This window comes from Helicoverpa zea, chromosome 29, assembly GCF_022581195.2.
Source record: "Helicoverpa zea isolate HzStark_Cry1AcR chromosome 29, ilHelZeax1.1, whole genome shotgun sequence".
NCBI lineage: Eukaryota > Metazoa > Arthropoda > Insecta > Lepidoptera > Noctuidae > Helicoverpa > Helicoverpa zea.
The window spans coordinates 6,117,878-6,140,486 of record NC_061480.1 but is presented as its reverse complement, the minus strand read 5'-3'; the positions used below and the strand labels follow the sequence as shown (position 1 = coordinate 6,140,486).

The 22,609-nt window shown below is 36.9% G+C and overlaps 1 protein-coding gene across 3 annotated transcripts in view; it reads right to left on the bottom strand.

The window, feature by feature from the left end:
• Nucleotides 1-2,034: 2,034 nt before the first annotated feature.
• The window catches only part of LOC124643995, a 77,172-nt gene continuing 56,597 nt past the window's right edge, over nucleotides 2,035-22,609 (bottom strand). For 2 of the 3 annotated variants that reach the window (XM_047183148.1, XM_047183149.1), the window contains 2 exons: nucleotides 20,027-20,251; nucleotides 2,035-5,473 (listed from right to left, as the gene is read on the bottom strand). In XM_047183148.1, the coding sequence (XP_047039104.1) occupies nucleotides 5,281-5,473; nucleotides 20,027-20,251 (418 nt within the window). In that variant the 3' untranslated portion in view covers nucleotides 2,035-5,280. The remainder of the gene's footprint in view (nucleotides 5,474-20,026; nucleotides 20,252-22,609) is intronic. The other variant, XM_047183150.1, reaches the window with a different exon arrangement.

The window sequence follows — 22,609 nt, the reverse complement described above, 5'->3', positions numbered from 1 at the left end:
CGTGATGTCAAATTCCTATCACCAGTAAGCAAACAATAGATGGATAGATTATTGGGAACGGGGGATAAAGGACGTAAGTACAATTAGAGACAGATACGCCCCTTTCGTATCTGACGGCAGTTTCTACATAAATACATTATTATATAATAATAAATTATTTACAATTACATACATTGGTTAAGTCCGGGCTAGTTAGGACTGGAGGATATTTTGGTAAGATGACGATTTAAGCATCTACCTACAGGATTAACATATTGCGTAGATAAATTAAGAATGTTAAATGTAGGTGAGAGCGCGCTTGGCGTTCCCTAGACTTTAAAATGTAATTACGATAAAAATATTGTGTATATAAAAATAAGATGTTCTAAATAAATATCATTGCGCAATATTCAATATTAACCCTAAACGTTAATTTGCACAGTAGGTATCGTAATATTGCACAAATATATTGCCCGTTTGGGGAGACCCTAAAAAAATTATAATTGCAGCAGAAATTGAACATTGGATGTTGCTATGCTCATGCAAAATTACCCTTGCAATAAATATAATTCTGGGTAATATTTTTAGGCTTATATCTGTCACCGTAAGATTACAAACATCGTTAGATTACAATCTATCTCGAGAGATTGTAAACTGTCGAATTATTGTAAACCGTAACATCTGATTGCAATTTAACGCATTATTTTTCGCTATATTATAATCTATCGATGAGAAATTGTCAAATTGTCAACTGTCCGAAAGCTCTCCCTGATTGGTCAGTCTTTTTGTAAGATCGAGAGCGATGTAGAGCGGTCAAATTGTCAACTGGCGTAGAACGGAATGCATCTTGCGCGCTAATTGGTAGAACGTCAAAAAAGACAATGTTCTTTGCTACTCCCGGTGTCACAGCTCTTTGACGTGCAAAAATAAGTGACGGTTTAATTTTTTATAAAATCAAAAATTGTACTTAATTTTTAAGACTCAAATTACACACAATTAAAAATTGTATTAAAAATTGAAGTTAGTGACGAAAACGAATCGCTGCAAAACCGACTCCACGTAGTCTTGTCTGCCCTACCCCTAGAGTGCAATTCAAAACCGCGTAGGCGCGGAGGGGCGAGGCGGCCTGCGAGCTGAGGCGCAGGTAGTTTCAGCGCTCGCCGCCGCGGCTGAGGCTGGCCGGCGGAGCCGGCCAGCAAGCCGAAGCTGCGGTGGTGAGCGTGAAAACTATCTGCGACGATAAGCTCGCATGGGACCGCCGGAGCCCCGCAGCGCCGGAGCCGTGACAGAAGTTATGCTTGCTGCATGTTGCATGCTTACTTCCATGCTGGGTCAATTAATATGGGATGTGTTATATTTTAAACAAAAAACTCAGTAGGTACGAGTAAAAAAATTAGAAGGTAAATAAATATTTTTATGATGTCATTTAATAGTATTTAAGAAGTTTACTGTTAGAATGCATGCTACAAATTTAGATGCAAAAAAATAACCACCATGCTGAGTTGTATTTAGAGTGGAAGATAACTCGTGGCTAAGATAGTATTATTTAGATGCTCGACGCTTTATTAATTGTGGCTGACTTAGTAATTTAGAAGGCAACATACATTTTTGGGGGCGAATAATGATATTAAAAAGAAGCCTGTTTAATTAGCACCCCTTTTATTTTATTTTTAAATATTAGTTTGTATTTGAAGACAAAATACCTAACCGTATTTTTATAAGAGATATTTTTATATAAATTTAATACTTGAAGAATTTTTGAAGAGCATTTATTTTATTTAACTGACACCTCTATTTCATTCCTAACTCTACGGGAACTCCATGGGAACAGAACGGCTGGTCGTGATTGGTCGATCTTACAAAAAGACTGACCAATCAGAGAGAGCTTTCGGACAGTTGACAATTTGACAATTTCTCATCGATATATTATAATATAGCGAAAAATAATGCGTTAAATTGCAATCAGATGTTACGGTTCACAATAATTCGACAGTTTGCAATCTCTCGAGATAGATTGTAATCTAACGATGTTTGTAATCTTACGGTAACATATCCATTCAAAAAAATTGTTGATGATTAAATCGGCATCTTATATAAACAAAATAAATCCCCAAATAAGAAACATCTATGCATCTACGTTTCGTTCTTTGTAATAGATATCACAAGAACAAATGACAGATGTTTTTACTTTTCTCATTCATAATTATTTAAAAACGGGTTAAGATTAGCTACTTTCAGTTTAGGCGATTTATTACCAAATAACAGTTATTTTTCGTCGATGTTTGTGTGCGCGTCTGTACACATGAAGATTTAAAAATACTTTCTTGTTCTAGTGATTTCAAGGGCTTCATTAAAAAAATCTGCTTGGGCACCCGTAAAAGTCATTTATTTTCCTATATTAATTTCATATTAAAGAGCTTTGACATTTGATAGGCAGTCTCTTCTTGTAAAGCACTGGTACTCAGCTGAATCCGGTTAGACTGGAAGCCGATCCCAACATAGTTTGGGAAAAAGGCTCGGGGGATGATTAAAAGAGCTTTGACAATTTCAAAGTTAAGGTTACTAAATCACCAGTACCAAAAGTAGCCACCCCTCTTTAACCCTAAGAAGGACTCCTACACTCACTTCTACAGATTATTAAATACATATTTCCTTAAATAATTATTGCTTTTGCTACACAAGTTCTAGACCGAACAGTTATCTACGTGTGAGAATCACAAATACTTAATGACTATAGTTCAATATTGTCGACTTGAGGAACTTCGCACGCCTTGCTTACATCTACGCCGCTAAAAACTTAACTAACGTTAATGCCTGAATACTTGAGTATAACTTAGGTTTGAGTCGGACTTTTAAGAGAAAAATATATATATTTTTTTTGTATTTCGTACCTTCGAAGTTAAAAAAGCTGGGTTAATTATAAGTTTCACCGCTGCATGTGTCTGAGGCATCGTTTGTTAATCTGATGAACCGATTTGGATGTGGTTTTTTAAGACAGAAGATGGCTGTCCGGCGTTGGTTCTTCGATATCTACTTTTCTTGAAAATTGGTTATTTTCTGTGTTGTCTACAGCGGCAGAAAATTCAGCGGGAAAATGTAGTATTTTTTATGTTTTTTTTTTTCATACTTAAAAAATCCTAAGTAAGTTGTATTCTGTATTCGGGCATTAAATCATATGCGTATTTAAAAGGTACACAATGGGGAATATGGAAGAACTGGATTCTATTTGGCACAATATTAGGATATTCATTTGCTCTCTAGAAATAAATTAAACTGTCATCATGCAATTGTTTCTCTTTACCATTTTTTTTTTTAAGTTTTGAAACTGAGATGAATATAGTACGAACCAAACTCAATTGATAAGAGCACATGCACGCACGTTTGTTCGGAAGTAAGTTGCGAGTTTGCGAGACGCCATTAAGTTTGATTCGTACCAAATTCAGCTTAAATACCTGTAGTTCTTTTTCTTAACATAATGTAAATGGATAGTGTTAATATAAATTAAAGTTTTTAGCGGTAAATAAATTATGAATATTATATTACTTTTTCATTAATGTTATATTTATTCTATTAGGTCGAATGTTTATAAAGCTTAACTACTATGTCTGTCAATCATAAATAAATACCAAATAATTCAAAATATTTGACCTTGATTTAGCTAGAATCCGCGCCTCGTGGGAATTACTTCGTGCATACAGTAAAAGCCTCTCACCTTCCTTGATAAATGGACTATCTAACGCTGTTTTTTTTAAAAATCAGGTCAATAGTTCCTAAGATCAATATTGTCTACAATCAAAGTACCAAAATCTTCAGTTTTACAATAAATAAATGAATTGTTCATTCAATAAAAACAAGTTTGACAGACATAGTTTTTAAGCTTATTTCTCTCTATGATACAAGTCTACGCCCGGGTTTGCTTGAGATATTACTATAATATCTACAAGCCTACTAAATCTAATAAGTAATTTTATTGCCAAAGATTTTATTTAAATATGAAATACTTAGACAATTGTCAGCCATCTTAACGCACACCTAGATTTAAATACAAAGAATCACTTTTTTAGAAAAGACGAATTTATTCTTCCATCCCTGTGCGTAATAGAAATGTTCTGTACAGAAAAATGCTTTTTATACTCAGCTAGAACATATTTTTCATATCTGCTGGTTGATGGGTACTTATTACTTTTAAGGAATTTGGTGGATTAATCCATAAATAAAAAAACTAAAATTTTGAGTTTAGAGAACTTTAGATCTAGGTGGGCGATATTTTTTCAGAAATAAATACATTATGTTGACATTGGCGACAGTTGACTAGTCCGCTATTTTGTAGTTATGAAATATATAAAGTTCATGACAATATTTTCTTTTAAATAGACAGGATTTTTTGGACTTTAGATGAAAAATAAATATACATGTTATGTACAGAAAATTTCAATAAAATTAACTGAAACAATGGCAGTTGATAAAATGCAGTAAATCCAAAATAAAATATTAATTGATAACGAACAAATTCGTCAAATAACTTTGCTACTCTGAACTTCCGAAGTTAGTTATTTGAGTCATCAACCTACCTCAATCTCTCAAATGTCTTCAATAGATTTTCAACCTTATCACAATAGTGGAACGTTGATGTTCGATTGGTAAAATTTGACAGATTCCGGTAGGTTGACGTGGGGACCATACATTTTGACTATCGTGAATCGTCACTGGCCTAATTCAGAGTGGCAAAGTTATAAGACGAAAACTGTAAAGAAAGGAAGTGTTTATTTTAGTATTTCATTAAAGTGAATTATTTACAATGGCAGTAAAATAGGAATATGAAGTTCATGTTCATGTTGTGGAGAGATTCCACCAAAATTGTTCACGCACATTTATTCACGTTGCAAATGTTGCAGTTTCGCGGACATTTAAGAAGTGTTCGCATGCAATTTGTTACTGTTTGCTTGTGCTACTAGACCAGAAGAAACAAGGTACGCAACAAATCGGTGGAATCCCGCCTCTAGATCATCATACACAGATTTTTCAACAAACACGCAAAAACCCGTATTCGACACACATTTAATTTCTATGAGAAACGCAACCCGCTATCATAAGTAACGTTTAAAAATACATTAAGTTACTCATACGATCACAGAAATAAATTATTAAGAATCCAGCATTGCCACATTAATCTCCCCACACTTCGGGTAATTACCCTAAAATTAATTGGTAACACTGGCAGTTTTGTAACGCGGCAACACTGGATTGACATTGACATTAATGACATCTGTCACTTTATAGACAAAGGTAACCTTTTTCAGCCTAGTACGGTAGGTTGTCTCGTAAATAGGCCTGTTTGGTGTAGCCTCTTCGGAGGCATTTGCCCCACCAGGAACGTTGTGTGCACATCTTAACTGGTTTAAGGATGAAGCATTTGGTCTGAACCACGTTGAAGAATAGCTTCCCGACCATGTTAGAGACGGAGGTGTCAGCCAACTTGAGGCAGGCTCGAAACCTGTGGATGTAGAAAGAGGAATATATTTAGATAGCTCTCTGAGTGAAAATGACAGTCATTTGAATATTATAGTGTCCTTATTTTTTTTTTAATGCATGGTTTTACTAAATTAGTATTATCATGTGCGCGCCTTTAATGGGCATACCTACATAAATGTAATTTCTTGTATGTCTCTACCAGACCTCGGGACTATAGAGTCCCGGATTTTTGGGAGGCGAACGTGGGGCCGAAGCCAACACGCTGAAGCCCTTTTGAGAGAACTTTAATGAAATGGTGACACAAAACCGACGATTATCCCTGTATACACTATAGAAATGTACCCAAGGACAATCCCCGGTTCTGTGCTAAACTATTGCTAACTATGGATGAAAACTACTTGGGCTATTGTGATGGGATGCTAGTGGACTAGGAATGGGGAAACTACGGGAACTATGGCACCTGCCGATAACAATGTAATAAATACACGTAAAAATGGCAGGTGGAGACTCGCCAACTCACTTACTGGGCCCCCGGGAATCAGTCGCTAAATCGCAACAAGGGGGCAACAGGTACGTGAGCGGCTGAAGGGTGAGGATACCTCGGCGGCCTTTAAACGCAGATCACGCGCTCCCTGTGGGTCCAGCATCACCGGCCCACTCGCCACTTACCACGAGGCACCTACACTCCAACCGCACCTACCCTCCGAGTGGGCTGTTAACCCTGCTCTAGCGACTCCACTCTGACCGCCGATGAAGGCAAGCCAAGAGGCGGGAGACCTATCCCCCGTCATGCTTCACTCCGGCAGGCCGGAGATGGGGGACAGTATACTCTTCCTGGAGCACTCGGATATATAGCCCCGCGGGGTGGCTACTCCCCGTCATCCGCCTCAGATGCCCTGCGGGGCTAAATATTATTTAACAAACTTATTTTTTTCATTATTTATTTCTGTTATGTATTGCCGTTGGCACAGCTTAATAAATAAATTAATTAAAGGATTTAAGAGGTTTTTTTAAACAGTTCACAAAAAATGACTGCGATCCTAAGTTGGCTATGTGTACGAATAAAAAACTACTACGCATACATAAAGTGTCTAATAATTTCGAAACGGAAAAATTACCTATTTAAAAAGAACTGTCTAAGCAAAAGTGTGCCGTTATAGGAACGTAAATATCAGAATTTGTGTTTGTAATAAAAACTGCACCGTATTTAACGGAAAAAGGTTTAGTATTTCACATAAAATATGTACATTATAAAAGATTTTACCATCCACACTCCTATAAAATACCATCGGAGTACTTAAAGTTAATACCTACGTTAAAATCTATGATAATTCATGTAACTGCGGATTTCAATAACGTATCCATCTGTTGTTTTGCGATTGGAGATTGAATTTTGATATTAGCTTCATAAAGATTACCACAAAATCTTTTAGACGTTTCAACAGACGTCACACTTGTCTAAAAAATGACAGATTATGACGTTGAAATAAGGTCCGTTTTGCAGCCACACTTTTTTGAGAAAAGTGTTCAATAGATGTTTAAGTTTTTGTAGTAAGGCTGTATGTCTTTCAATCTCTAATCTAAAAACGACCGATGGATCGATTATGAAATCCACCAAATGGCGTATGCAGTTGTCAATTTATGGCGGGACCGTCATAAAGTGACAGTTTGTCAGCGGCCATATTAAAAATTGTGGATCCACGGAATAAGAAAGATGAGTGGAGATGCTATAAGACAGGTAGGTCAGGCGCGTTCTTCTTCGATGTGACCGAAACAATCAAGTGAATTATCGAGGCGTTCGAGTTTCTTGACAGGTCTGTCAACTATTTTAGATTTTATAAAAAATGGGTGGGTTCCACAGAAAGCGTATAAGGGCGGATACAGTAACGTTCCTTGTCCCCCGTACACCCGCATTTTGGCGACGCTACTTAGATTTTCCGTTATGACATCTCCGCTAGTAATTTCGTTCTTCATGTGTAATCCAATGTTTAGAGATGGGACGATCTCAATTTATTATCGACATTCTCAGACTGTAATTCATGCGATAATATCGATATTATGTCCGTCATAAAGATTGATTTATAGTTTATAGTTGGATTATTAAATGAAGTATTTTCCATGCCTATAGTTCGGCCATTCAGAGAATGCGTTCCTGACACGTCGCGATTGAACTGACGACGTAATAACATTCATTGATTATTGATATAATAATGTTGTTTTAATGCTCCTCAATTGTTAAAACGGTAAACAACCAGCAAAAATATTTTTATCGTAACTGCAACGCCATTGCAAAGTTACGTCGTCAGTTCAATCGCGACGTGTCAGGAACGCATTCTCTGAATGGCCGAACTATAGTGATGCGAGAAGTTGCTTTTTGTTTAAAACAATTGCTTATTATGACAATAAGAATAAATAAATATGAATCAACTACACTTTACTATTGTATCACCCATATTGAAGGGTTCTGGTGCTTTGTCAACGAAAAAAGGCGGCAATAGTATTTACGAAAGTTCTAGATACTCTTAAAACATTGCTTACAAGAATAGTTTGAAATTTCTAAAAAGCTGTTTTCACCCGTTTTCACCTGCGTTCTGTTGGAGCTACTGCCCGTACCTGGATAAAATATAGCCTATATTACTCGGAGATAGTCAAGCTTCCCATCTGTTCTCTTCATCAAAAAAATTCAGATCGGTTCAGTATTTTGGGATATTAACAAACAAACAAAAACATGATTATTCTGTATTAACTAGCTTTTGCCAGCGGTTTCAGCCGCATCCCGTGAGAACTACTACACGATCACGGATAAAAAGTAGCTTATAGCCTTCTTCGATAAATAGGCTCTCTAACACTGAAATAATATTTCAAATTGACTAGAGATATACGTGGACATGATAAACAAAAAAGAGAGCACGTTAATGTCGGTCCTGCGCCTGATCTCTCTCCGGTCGTGTCGGTTTACCGTCCCATCGGGTTATGAGAGTGAAGGAATAGTGAGTGCACCTGTGTCTGCGCAAATGCTCGTGCACTATAATATGTCCTGCGCAGCTGGCTGATCTCCTTATATGAGAACAGCCACCGTGGCCGATATCGGCCGGGGACGCCTTTATATACCATATGTCTAATGTTTAACGTCCTCTCCCAATATTAAAATGAAGTCCTCATATAAAGTCCTGTGAGTTTATTAGCCGGTTTATTGACCATTTTATTGCGTTACGTCAGCGATTTGCAGTTTATTGCACCGCTGTCGAATTAAATAGACAATGACGTTTTATTTTTATTTATAGGGGAGATGAATGTGGGCAAGTGTGAGAGTGACCATTTCTCTTCATACTTAATATCTATCGTAATGTCAAGTTTGAGTGTTTGTTCCTAACGGTGGATTTCTATAACTTATCTATCCATTGTTTTGCATGGGGATGCGGGTGAAATCCTTTGCGGGAGTTACTTTTCTTTTAATTGTTTTGTGTCGACTAGAAATTCTTTTTTAGCGAGTTTCAAATATGATTTTTATTGGTTTTCCCCAAAGCAATTCATCAATTTATTAAATTATTAAGGCTAACAATTTTAATATTTTTAATCCGCAATGAAGCCAAAAATCTGTCTTCACAAAAATACAAACAAATCACTCCAAATAACCTACGAATAATTTAACTAACCATTCTTAACATAATATGTTGAGAATAGTTTATGTAGAGCCCATAATCTATACAAAATCCGATCAGCAGTTTTGACATCGCGCCATCAAAATTTACAACTCCGCCATCAAAACAAAAAAGGCGGTAACAAATGGCGCGAAACGCCATTACGTCCAGCGTCGAGCTGTCAAACGCACGTTCCGAAACACGCAGCGAGGAAAAGAGCGGAGGTGGTATGATGCAGGTAGGTCAGGCGTCTTCTTCTAGCTCAAATACATACGGCGGGCATGGTTGAAACGATGAATAATTTTATACGACAGAGCTATCGAGGCTTTCTTGTATTTTGAGACATTTGCCAACGATTTTTGGCGTTTCAAAAAATTGTCGGGTCGTATAAGGCGTATAAGGGCGAAAACAGTAACGCGTATTTTGGCGCGCTACTTAGGTGAATTTTGATTGAACACCTGGCAGTCGTTACGGGTAGAAAGAAGCCAGTAAGTCTGACGCCAGTCTTAGCAAGGGGTGGCCTGGGTTACTGGGTTGAGGAGGTCAGATAGGCAGTCGCTCCTTGTAAAGCACTGGTACTCAGCTGCATCCAGTTAGACTGGAAGCCGACCCCAACATAGTTGGGAAAAGGCTCGGGTGATGATGATTTTCTTAGGAGATTTTCTTTTACGTTATGTCACCTCCGCTAGAGATTTTGTTCTCCACGTTCGGATGGCACTTCGATGGTACTTATCGGTGCATCCAGTAATATATTCGTATAAAGTGCCCGCCTATGCCAAGAACAAGGGGACTTTAGGAACCTATACGGCGTGCGAAAGAAAATAGTATTTTTCTATTTTAAGATTTTTGGATTTTCTTTTGAATTGTGTGAAAAATATGACGATAAGAATGGCGAATAAAATTAGTCAAAAATATAGGTTTTAATATTGAGTTATGTCACTTTAAGATATAACTTGACTTAGACGTCACAAGCCCCCTCTTCCTTTCCTAATAAATAATGCCTTATATTTCAGAACATTTTTAAGTTTAAAAACGAAAATAAAATGTGTCCAAACTTTTTTCAAAAAGACACACTTGAGAATCACTATTCTTTGACCGACTTTGATAATGTCACGGCGTACTCGCAAAAAAAATCCTTTTCAGTTTATTTAAAACTAAGTATTAGAGTAAGAAAGTATTGATATAGGCTAGTTTAAGTTTATTTTTCTTGTAAAGTAGGTGCATCGGATTAGGTGGTAAGCTCTAAAGCTATGCTGTCCCTCTTGAGAGGTCAAACCTTTTACCTAATGCTTTGTTAAAGAAACAACGTTTATGTTGATTTTGTATTTCTACGTCTAAGATAGATGAAAAGCTGTCTTTGCACTGCTTTCACACAATTTAGTGGGTTTTTTCGCGACATATCGTTGTGACAAATTCATAGGTGCCATCGTTTATATATGGGTACTTACTTATATAAATAAATATATATAGGATCCGATAAGTACCTAGTTGGGAAGTTTGCTGTCGCTAATATAAGTGCGACACTGCGAGTACGATTTGCCACGCAGGAAAACCAAGCAGAAAATCCGTTAGTGTATAGGTAATGTTCTCAGTGGGTTATTAGGTATAGCCAGTAAGAACATAAAATACGTGACCAACATATTTTATTTAATTCAGAAGTACCTACAACCTACGTATTATCTTGATTGGTAAATCACTCATTTCAAACTGTCTACACCTACAAAGACTAGTCGAGTACCTATTACAATACATACATTGTAGATCATTTGTAATACGTATAAAGCTGAGGGCAGACAAAGTTGCGGCCATTTGCACTTAACTGCTCACATCTTAGGCCTCTGCCTCGAATTTTGCGGGCAGCGGGGCGGCAGCGGCGGCGGCGCGGGAGCGGGGCGGGCAACGCATACCTGTTCTCGAAACTAGTGGGCAGATCGCGCTGCAATATAGCAGTGTAGTGTTGTGTTCTGTTGTGTTTGCTGTTCCATATGGGTGTCCTCTCAAAGATGGCCGAAATAATTAGCTCTTGCACGTCCGAAGACATTTTGATACGTCACAAAAAAAAATGTATAACACTATGCCTACAATGCAGACGCTCAACGCGGGCGGTCACCGCTTGACTGGAGCGCACCGCTCGTTGCCCGCCGCCGCGCCGCTCCCGCGCCGCTGTATTCGAGGGCCGGTCCATTTGATTATACGCGTAAGATCCTGCCGCTCCCGCGCCGCCGCCGCCGCCGCCCCGCTGCCCGCAAAATTCGAGGCAGAGGCCTTATGCATGCCGCGACCACAGAGTGGGTAATGTTCAGAGAAGGACATTTTGAAAACCTGCGTCGCCTTTGGACTACTTCGTGTACCTGGATAAAGAGTAACTCATACAACTCAACATAAATAGGCTATCTGAAACTAAAGAGTCCTGAGATTAATCAGTCCAAGCAAATAAACTCTTCAGCTTTTATTTCCACGTTTCAGAAGGCACGATAAATTGGTGGGTACCGGTTGTCATTTGAACATCTTTGGCAGAAGCCAGTAATTCTGACAACTAGTCTCAGTATCGGGTTGCCTGGGTGATTCAGTTGAGGAGGTCAGATAGGCAGTCGCTCCTTATAAAATATTGTCACTCAGCTGCATTCAGTTAGACTGGAAACCGACCTCAACGCAGTAGAGAAAAGGCTTGGCAGATGAAAAGTTCTTGATAATATAAGTGTAGTTTTTAATTGTATCGCAGCATAAAGGCGCATAATTATTGTATTTTCTTTATTTCTCTCCCTAAAACCAATTATTTACCTATTTCTACGGAATAAACAGTTTTATTCCCAATAAATGCTTAGCATGCGTTAATTCCTTCGGGCCACGGATTAGTGAAAGCTGACAGAGATTCGATCGTTTCGCGTTTAACGAGCTCGACCCCTCACGTCTGACGTATGTTTATGTAGGTACTAGGGGGGTTCAATTCTTATTTCTACTTCGAAGTAGCGTTACGAATTATTGTTTATGAGATAAGATGTAAATGCTGTTGAGGTAATAATTTGATGCTGGTTTAGATTTCCGTTGGTCTCAGAATAGTTAATGACTTGTAGATAGTTAAATAATTGAAAAAAAAAAGCTGGAAAATGCTATGTAACCTTTCTTAGGCACTGGTATAAATCAATTAAAAGTTGTTTTAAATGCAAATGTAAATTTTAGAGTTTATACAAAATTCCATTATTTTCTATAATGTTTTGAATCGCATTGATTGAGTAGCATATATTATGGCACCTACTTGTAAATTATTCAAATGAATAATTTCTAAATTATCTTCAAGTATGGAACCTCTGTGTATTCACTACTCTATGAGCATTCCTCGCGGAGCTTGTCGCGCTTTCTCTCTCGCTTCATTTGCCAAACTTGTGGTCAAGCTGCCGGCCGCCAGCGCTAGTGATGTGACAAACGTATCGATAGGGGTTGTATATTTATCAAACATATGATGTGTTATGTAAAACTGGTGATAAAAATGCAGCTTTATTTATTACTTCTTCGGTATACATTGCATATTGCAATGAAAGTGGTTCACGTAAATAATAGAATGTACGAATAAAACACTACCTATTCCCGAAATATCTCTACGAACAGAGACACAAGTTATTTGCCTACTAAGAAATAAGATTACAGAGTGTGTATTGAAACGGAAAATCATTAAACTTTACATGACTATCTAACTAACTACTTATACATTTATGTGCACTCCGCAACACAGAACACATTAACCAATTTTAATTCAAAACAAAAAATAGTCCCCGCAACTTATCGACAAAAAATATAGACAGTGTCCCAACCCTACCCGGTAAGCCATAAGTGGCTTAGTTACACTACAAGTGCTACCAAATTCCGAATCAATGCGGGCAACTTAAGAACAAAAGAAGGATTACTTTCCTTTCCTTAAAAGAATTAGTAAGAAAGAAAAAAAAACGAAATACTAGCGAGTTTTCTGATCGTTAGCACTATTGGGCGGTCAGCGCAAATGATGTGGGACTTTTTGCGCCCGCATTGGAACCTTCTTTGTTGCATTTTTGTTGCTGGCAACTTTGATCTTGGCGATTGTTATTTTTGGGTGTTCGGTATTTGAAAAAGGAATGGCGTCTGGTTGTAGATTTGTTTGGAAAAAAGTTATGTTTGCTAAGTTTTAGACTGGATATATACAGACGGAATGCCTCTCAGAATTACGTATCATACATGCTTAAATTCACACCGTCTTACCACAAAAACTTTTTAACGTCAGTTTAAGACTTGTCTAAAAAAATGTCAAATTATGACGTTGACATATGGTTCATTTTGGAGCCACATTTTTTTTAGACAAGTGTAAAACAGTGGTTAAAGTTTTTGTAGTAAGGCCAACAATGTCTGGATTTTTCAGACAACATAATTTTCAGTTCGGTCTCTTAAAACGTACTTAAAACATGTCTTATGAATTCAGAGTCTGAAAAATATTAGAACACACGTAATACCCATCTTGCATAATAGCCCATGAAACGAATATCACCTGAGCCCCTAAATAAAAACGAACTAAAAACCTATTAGTGGTTTATATTAGTTTACCATAAACTTGCACACATTGTCTTACAAGTCGGCTGAAATAAATTAATGCAGGTCATATTTCCTATGCCTACGGGCGTAATTCAATTTGAGTTATTGACTTTTTATTACCCGTAAGTTTACATAGGGTTTAAAATAAATAGTATTTGTCTAAGCAAGTAACTGTGTCTATAGTTTATATAACACCATTGAAAAATTAACATTTAAAAAGGAATCAAATAAACAGATACTCCATTTTGGCGCGCGAAATGTTGACAGCTGTCATTGTACCATAGAGATTATTGTCTATTATCTGAGTTTGTGATCTGCATTCAGTATTCGAAGCACGGGACAGATGCACGCCTACATTTTGAACTAGCTTTAGGGTAGTCACGATTTAGAAATTATTTTATTGTTAGTTTTTTTAAAGATGCCAATCTTTAGAGAAGTTGGTAAGCTCTGGTTGGATTTAATAATTTATCTCGCAGTTAAAGTAAAGCTTTATTATTCGAGTATTGAGCCTGAAATGGCGTCTGGCAGTTTCTAATTTATGGATTCATAATATAGCTTTTCCGAAGTTTTAACCCATTTTTTTAAGTGGGCACTTTAGGGCTTTTCGCCAGGATTAGGTAAAGCTGAACCCATACCATTGTCATCTAAACCTAAAATCAGTGAATTTTATTAATTACTAACTGTTTTCCGTGTCCCGAGGGAACTTCTTTTCGTACCCGCATAAAATATAGCTTGTGTCATCCAGAATTTTTTTCGTTAGGTATCCGTGTAGCTTGCCCGCAGTGAAATAATTTTTAAATCGGTTCAATTGTTTCCGTGCTATTATAAAAAAAAGGGAAATTATAAGTGTAGCCACAAAATTATTTATTGGACACATGATTAAACTTCTAATTTTATAACTAAGCAACGGGGAAATGACATAGCCTCTAATAAACTAATTCGTCTTTTTTACAACGCCAACTAAATATTCTATAGAAAGCTCAAGTAAAGATCATCAATTATTGTGACTTGTCCTTCTTATTTTTACATTGTCATCTAATTTACTAACTCGGCCTCGTATTTAGTATATTGCCATTTATAACCTTCAATTAAAAAACATTGTATTAAAATAAAAACAAAATATCCTCTTTTTACAATTAGAAAAACTAAACATAGAGAGCTGCCAACATAGTTGGGAAAAAGCTAAGCAGATTATGAGATACACCAAATAAAATATCAGCAAGTACACTAAAGATTATACCTAAATGGGTATTGTTATCAGCCCTGCTAACGGTAACTGGCTGGTAGTAAATAACTCGCAATTGGACGATTACTGCTGTAGTGCAGGTAATCGTAATAGCGGGCTGCGGGATTGTTCGAAAGAGTTACCGCGGCCCTGGTACATAAAAGGCCTACGACAGAACACGACGGCATTTAGTTAGTAAGAGTCTGACACTCCCTCACCGCTGCTAACCCACAGCGGGAGGGGTCATTTGATGATTTTTGGCGTCGTTAAAAAAAAGGTAGGTAATTGTAATAGTGGGGAGATCGCGCTGTCACAGGCTCACTTATTTGTGGGCGCAGTTACAAAATATAAACCTAAGGGTGCAATTAGCCGGGCTGCGGGATTGTTCGCGCGAGTTACCGCGGCCCTGGTACATGATGGGCTTAACTAGCTACACAGGATATATAGTGCACAAGCATTTGCTTGGACACAGGTGCACTCACTATTCCTTCTCTCTCATAGCGCGATGGGACGACAATCTGACACCACCGGAGAGAGATCACAAGTAGGACCGACATCTACATGCTCTCCGATGCACGGGTGTATCATACGGCAACTTCTAGGCGCCGGGTTGCTTTGTGAAAGTTTCCAAAACCCACAATGCGATTTCGCCCCGATCCAGGAATCGAACCCGATCTTGCAGCCACGCTATGCGACAACTAGACCAACGAGGCAGTTTTTCAAAATTTTAAATCGGCTCTATTAGGCCCACAATTATTATGTGCGTAAATGTGTTGATTATATCTACATAAACCCAGTTAGTTCTAAGTTTAGATCTAGAATCTAGACGTAAGTAGTGGTAGACAAATGACATAGCTTAATAGTTGTGTCTACGAGCTATTTTGGGCATCATTCCACGCGTCGTTACGAGTAGTTATTTTGCTGTTGTTTTAAGATTTAGCGCCATCTTCAATAAATGAGAAAATTTGGATTTTTTTAGTATCTATTTTTATTTATTTTGATGAAATGATGCGATTGTTTTGAGCATTCACTCAAAAATGGTTCCGATAAATGGGGAGATGAATCCTAAACTCAGAAAAAGTTAGAGAAAACAGATTTGCTATTCCGCAGCAGTCTTTGTTTTTTGCAGCAGATTGAGAACATTCTGCTGACACAAGTGCTTGTCAGGTGATTAAACCTGCAGCTCACTCGATAAGAAGAAGATTCCGTGGTAATTAATACTGAAATACAGTCATGGCAAAGAGAAAATAAACTAAGATTACAGACTTACAGGCCATAGAATAACTACAAAACATTATCCTAAACCACCCCCAAAAAAATGCCTAAGAAAGTCCACCGCAAAAATACTACAGCTTACCCGAACCCACCTTTAATAAATACGCAAAGTGACATAACAAATAGTCGTCCAGCCATTGTTGTTGTCCACAAGAAACCTTTCCGAGCCGATAAACAGGAATATAGTTATCGAAAAGAGGACGACTCATAATTTATATAATGTCAGCAGCGATATTTAACCTCCACGGAGTATTATTCACACATTATAAATCCTACGGAGCGTGGCGATAACGGAACGCGCCCGTAAAGGCCAAGATGGCGGCTGTGACAGTTTCTTGACAGCGGTTTTGGCGGGAAATGGTGGGGGATGTTTTTTGTGTTTTTGGATTTATTGTGCTGTTTTTTAACCGATTTTCCAAAAGAGAGGAGGTTCTCGGTTCTTTGGGATATTTTTTTAAGGTGATTTTTTTCGTAATATTTATTATGATAAAATAATAGTTAGTTACCTATTATTTGCATTACTTTGAGAGAAATAATTATTTTTGTTAGCCATACTTGTGTCTACTACATATAGACGCGGGTTCGAGTACAATGTAAGACTACCCGCTAAATACAGTTAACCATAAAAGCGCGCATTACAATGTAAAACTTCCTCACGTACTATTCTTACTCAAAATTAAACAAAGGCGTCCCTTACAGTAAATATAACATTTTCAATTTTAGCACAGACTCAAAATAAACTTGCCAGAGGAAGCGGACACCTGTTTAGTCTATGCTTTCCGCGCCATTAACCGCCCATTGAGCCGCGCGCGATTTTCGAATTTCGAACGGAGAAAATGGCGCCGTGTCAAGTTGACGTGAACGGTTCGCGCGCAAAAACGTGGAAAAGAATCGATAGAGGGCTGATGATGTCTTTGTGTTCATGCTAATTTAGTATTGTTCATTTAACTTTTCAATGTTGGTTTTCGGGAAAACAGGGAGATGGGTAAAACTGCCTTATGCTTGAATATGTCTTTTACAGCTTTTCCCTAGCTTGTTTCAGTGATATAAAAAAAAAAAAAATTGCTGCGTTTGCTGACGGAGTCTAGTTAGTTTTGATATACAGCTTATTTTATACGTTAGGAATCTACCATCCGAAATTACAATGACTAATCATTCTTGTTTGTAGAAACCAGGCATTACCAATGGATCCAGGATATTCACAGAAACACATCGAACAAGAGAGGGTTTTTTAACCATCCGGCTACACATTAACCTATCTCGAGCCTTACGGAGCAAAATCTAGCTTATTTAGTACGTATTTCTACTTAGAAATACTGTTTTTTTTTTTTTATAGCAAGTTATACTAAGCATTAACTTTATTTAATCACGGTATCTTAAAAAAGATATTTTATTCCCCGGACAAAAGTAACACGAATTTTATCGATTCAACCGATCTCTGAATCGATCTATCGTATAAAAGGCTGCGTACGACTTCCTTTGCCTTTACACCGAATGTTGAAAAAAAAACGTTTTTGACAATTGGAGACCATAAACACCTAGTTAAAAACTTTTTTGACTCGTCCTCTTTTTTTTTGTATACCAATGTTCTATTGAATAAATTATCTGGTTTTTCAAAGGTTCTTATATTAGTGGCTCAATTAATAAGGGAACGTTACATATACCGCAGCAGCTTTTAAATTACTTAGCTTTCTGCAGTTGGATAACTCACGCTTAAGCTTCTTTCTTTCTAGGTAACTACCTAGAAAGAAAGAAAGAAACGACGTGTTTTCAGTAATATGTGGCCATTCTTAAAGTTCAGAATGAAATAAAACTTTGTTTTATTAATTGCTCAGCAAAAATAAATCACACACAATTTGATATCTAGATAGATATGTCACTGCTGCTACTCTCTGAAGAATATTTTTATTTGTAATACTTATTCAAAAACCCTTTTTTCTTATATTTTATTTAGTACGTAAGTAGATAGTTTAGGTAAAGTAAAATAAATTATTGGTCCTTCTAAAGGTCGTCATATTATAATTAAGTAATAAACGGGCGTTTTATCACATACACACACAACAGACAGACAGACAGAGATATCGAGCGAAGATATTTATTTATGAGCACCAATTAGAAGATGTGATACAATCTCGACCTCTTTTGTGGGATAGAGAAACGTGGAGGGGATTGTCTGTGGTCATGATTTGTCGATGGTATTGAGAAAAAAACTCATTGTACGGTAATTATTAGATTTTTGTTTCATCATCAATTTGAAAAGTGTAAGTATGTGTAAAAGTAATTCAGCAAGCGTGTTTGTCTAGTGAGAACGCAACAGTAAAACGGCTAAATTGATTTTGACAATTCTTATTTCATATTAAGATAGATTTAACCCTAACAAAGGTTCCAGGTTAATTTAAAACAAATCGATTTAGTTAACTCGTTTATATATATACCGGTATTTGAAAAATACCTTTAGGTTAAAAACAGTTTTCTCCTAATAAAATATTTAGTTAAGCTTCATCTCTGTCCATTCCTCTATTCCTATCTTACAACAGTCAGGAACATTTTTTGTATTTTATTTCATTAAACGCATCAATTTTTTACGCCGTAACCACGGAGGAAAGAAATATAGTGGAGATGCCGCAAGGAAGGTAGATGAGGCGCCTTCTTGTACGTCAAGTAATTTATGCCTTGATCAGAACTTACGAGAACTAACGAGACGTTCGGGTTCCTTGTAAAATCAAAATCAATCTGTCAAAGATTGGTCTTGATTGAAAATGAGCATTTTCAAAATAAAATTACGTTCCAGGGTTCCACAGAAAGCGTCTAAGGGTGAGCTAGTAATATTCCTCGTCCCCCGAACACCCGTATGTTGTCGCGCTACTTTCTTAATAGACTTTGCGTTATGACATCTCCGCTAGTCATTTTGTTTTCCATGGTCAGGACCGTGGGTCAAGGAAATGGCTCTATTAATGTACCATAGACATTTGACGACATCTTTTTAATAAAAAAAGGTTACACCACGGAGGTTTGTCATTATGGCCGTAAATAAATTTTAAGATTTACTTTTTGTTGTTATACCTAATTACGTGGTATTTTGGTTTTATATATTAGGAGTTTTAATTAAGAATTATGAGAGAAAATGATTTTGTTTCTTAGTTATTGCATAAGATAATATAAATTGTTATACAGCTGCAAAATGCAAAAAGTTTAAGCTAAATGAGATTAAAAATAACAAACCATCCAGAAATGTTACACAGAATATTTTATGACTTAGTAGAAATATTATTTTCGATAAAAAATATAAATTATAGATTTTAGATTTATAACAGAACAGACTTAATGTTTATTGGAAATATTCATAATTATGTAAAAATATATAGAAATTCTTAACTTAAGCAACATAAAACAGCCTCTTACTTAAACTCTTGCCTTATAAAAAATATATATTTCCTATATACAGATACCAACACCAAAAAGCTGCAAACCAAAAACAACATAAACAAACCAATAACGACCGCAGATTTCAATAACATAGGCTCAATTACACTAACACGATAACAGTAGGAAAACAGCTATTTATCAGAAATTAAAACCTCTGAAACCCAAGTTCACAGGAAAACATACACGTCAGTTTTTCAAACAACTGCTTACTTCGAAATTTGTACGAGAAATTCCATAATAAACAGTTGTTTTTTTCCTTTAGCAAGCAAATCAACAGATCTTCCTCCGAGCCTTTTTCCCAAACTATGTTGGGGTCGGCTTCCAGTCTAACCGGATGTAGCTGAGTACCAGTGGTTTACAAGCAAATCAAGAGATATGTTATTGAAATCCGCCCCAACTACCAACATAAAAAAAAAAACTACAAAACACAGACCCACAAACATACAGTTACCTTTCATCACATCTGCAATGCATCAGAGTATTAACTCTCCAATTGTAGAAGCCATACTTTTTCTCCAACGCGCCAATCCAGAAAGGGCACCTAAGGTCATGCACGCGACAGCAGCGGTCAGTTCGCGTGTGACCGCCGAGCTGTGCGTATCTCGTCGCGGAGAAACCTTTGCCGCACCATTTCGTTCCAGGCACGCGGAGCAACTCCATCGTGTCGCGTTTCGGTCTAAATTATTATTTTTGTTGATATTCGAATTTCAATAACCGATCTGTTCGTTGTTTTGATATTAGGGATTGAAAATTTGACATTAGCTTCGTATGACTTATGTCAAATTTCAATCTAATCGCAACGTAGAGATTGGTTATTGAAATTCGTAGTAGGTAAATCGATTTGGATTTGTTTTTGTGTATTTTAATGAGCAGATAGTTTTGTTAAGTCAATTGGAGATGAAATAAATAAGTAATAGTATTTTATACTGACATACAAATAGTTTTACCGTAATCAAAAATAATTGAGTTCAAGATTATCAATTTCACAAGACATGTGGCCGAATTATTTAATCTAACGTCCATTCACCTCTAGTAATTGAACAAACAACTAACAGTAATTCCAAATCGATTTGTACATACTTTTATCCGAATATCGATTATAATCGGTACCATTCGATTTTACAACGATGCTCACTTTTTTAACCATAGACAACTTCACTTTCAAGCTTGTCCTTAATGACCTCTTCCTTTTTTATTACAACTTAAAAAAAAATCAGACCACAGACCACCAGCGTGTTTATGATATTAAAAAAATACCGTAAATATCTGAGGTGAAATATCTGTGGTGCTATAAAGATCGATGGATCGCAAACGCATACATGATCTATGGATCACGGCTTGTTTTATTGCTTTATTGCATCGGCTAGTGTTAGAAGTTAATTGCTGGAGATATATTTATGTTTGGTTACGAAATGAGTGGACACGCCGCTCTTAGGCACGGAAAGAAGGATGAGCGGAGATGTCATATGGATCTGAGGGATTGTCCGCGCGAGTTAGGGCGGCTCTGGTACCTACATAAAGCGCTTAAGAAGGAACATGATGGGTTTTAGTCAGTAAGAGTCTGACACTCCCTCACGCTGCATCCACAGCGGGAGGGTCATTTGATGATTTTCTATAAAAAAGACAGGTGGGCCTTCTTCTAGGTCAAACAACGTAGAGAGAAAAAAGAGTGAGCTAACGAGGCGTTCGGGTTCTATGAGTAATGTCTCAAGATTTTTGGTTATACATAAAAATGACGGGTTCCATAGAAGGCTTATAAGTGAGGAGCTAGTAACGTTCCTCGTCCCCCGAACACCCGCATGTTGTCGCGCTACTTTCTTAGGAGATATTGCGTTATGACATCTCCGCTAGTCATTTTGTTCTCCATGGGGACGATATACATATGTAATATAACGAGGCAGTTTACAACTTTAATTTTAACATGTAATGAGCGGTTGTAAATAATGTTTAATGTCCCTATTTCGATACGAGAGGAGGATATTTGTAATTACAATCATTACAGGGCTTTGTAAACAATAGAAGTTTTATTTTAGTTAATTTTACCGCTTCTTTTTAAATGCCAATAACATCTCTCTTAGGTACTTGTAACGGAGGATGACATAAGCTCCTTATAAATTGTGTCAAATTTCAATCTCTGATAGTAAAATCACGGGTGGATTCGTTTTTGTAATCCGCAGTTAGTGTACATGTACCATCAGATTTAACGCTATCTAAGATTTTAATCAACTTAAAACTGTTTCACATTTTTTGCATCAAGAACTCCTCAAGCGTGACCTCCATTTAAACCAAGGAGTTTCTTTATCACAACCATAGACAGCGGTCATTTTGATCTCAGCGGGACACAAACGTCAAGTTTTTGATAACCCCTATCCTTGAACATAAAAATAAATTAAGTAATAATCTGAACAAACCTCATCTAATCTTAATTACTATGTTAATGTTAGAACGAGGAGATATTTTTGAAAATGGAACGTAAATTTTATGATATAGAACCTTATTTAATATCCTTGGCCATCAAAATGTAGTTGTAAAATAAAGTTTAACAGCATAGAGTTAGAAATCCGTTGCGTTTCGGTATTGAAATTTTGAAAATATAGTCTTAGAAAACCAGTAATGGATAGTATTTTTAAGAAAATAACGGTTTGATCTTTTGTGGGATAGTTTTTGGTGACAGGAATACTAGTAACTTTACTAATTGGAGGTAATGCGATAGAATTTTATTTCTTTTTTAGTGGACATCATAGATTTTGATTTTAACGGTAGATAGTACGAGTATTATTTTATTTTGTTTTGAAAAGGTACAAATGACTGTCAATAAGGCTAAAGTCACTTCATACCTTTTTTTGGTGGGAAATCATCAAATGAACCCTTCCACTGTGGACGCAGCGTGAGGGAGTGTCAGACTCTTACTGACTATAACCCATCATGTTCCTTCTTAAGCCCTTTATGTACTAGGGCCGCGGTAACTCGCGCTATCAATCCAGCAGCCTCGGCAGGCTTTGGCCCTGGTGAGCCCCATTAGGCGATTATCACA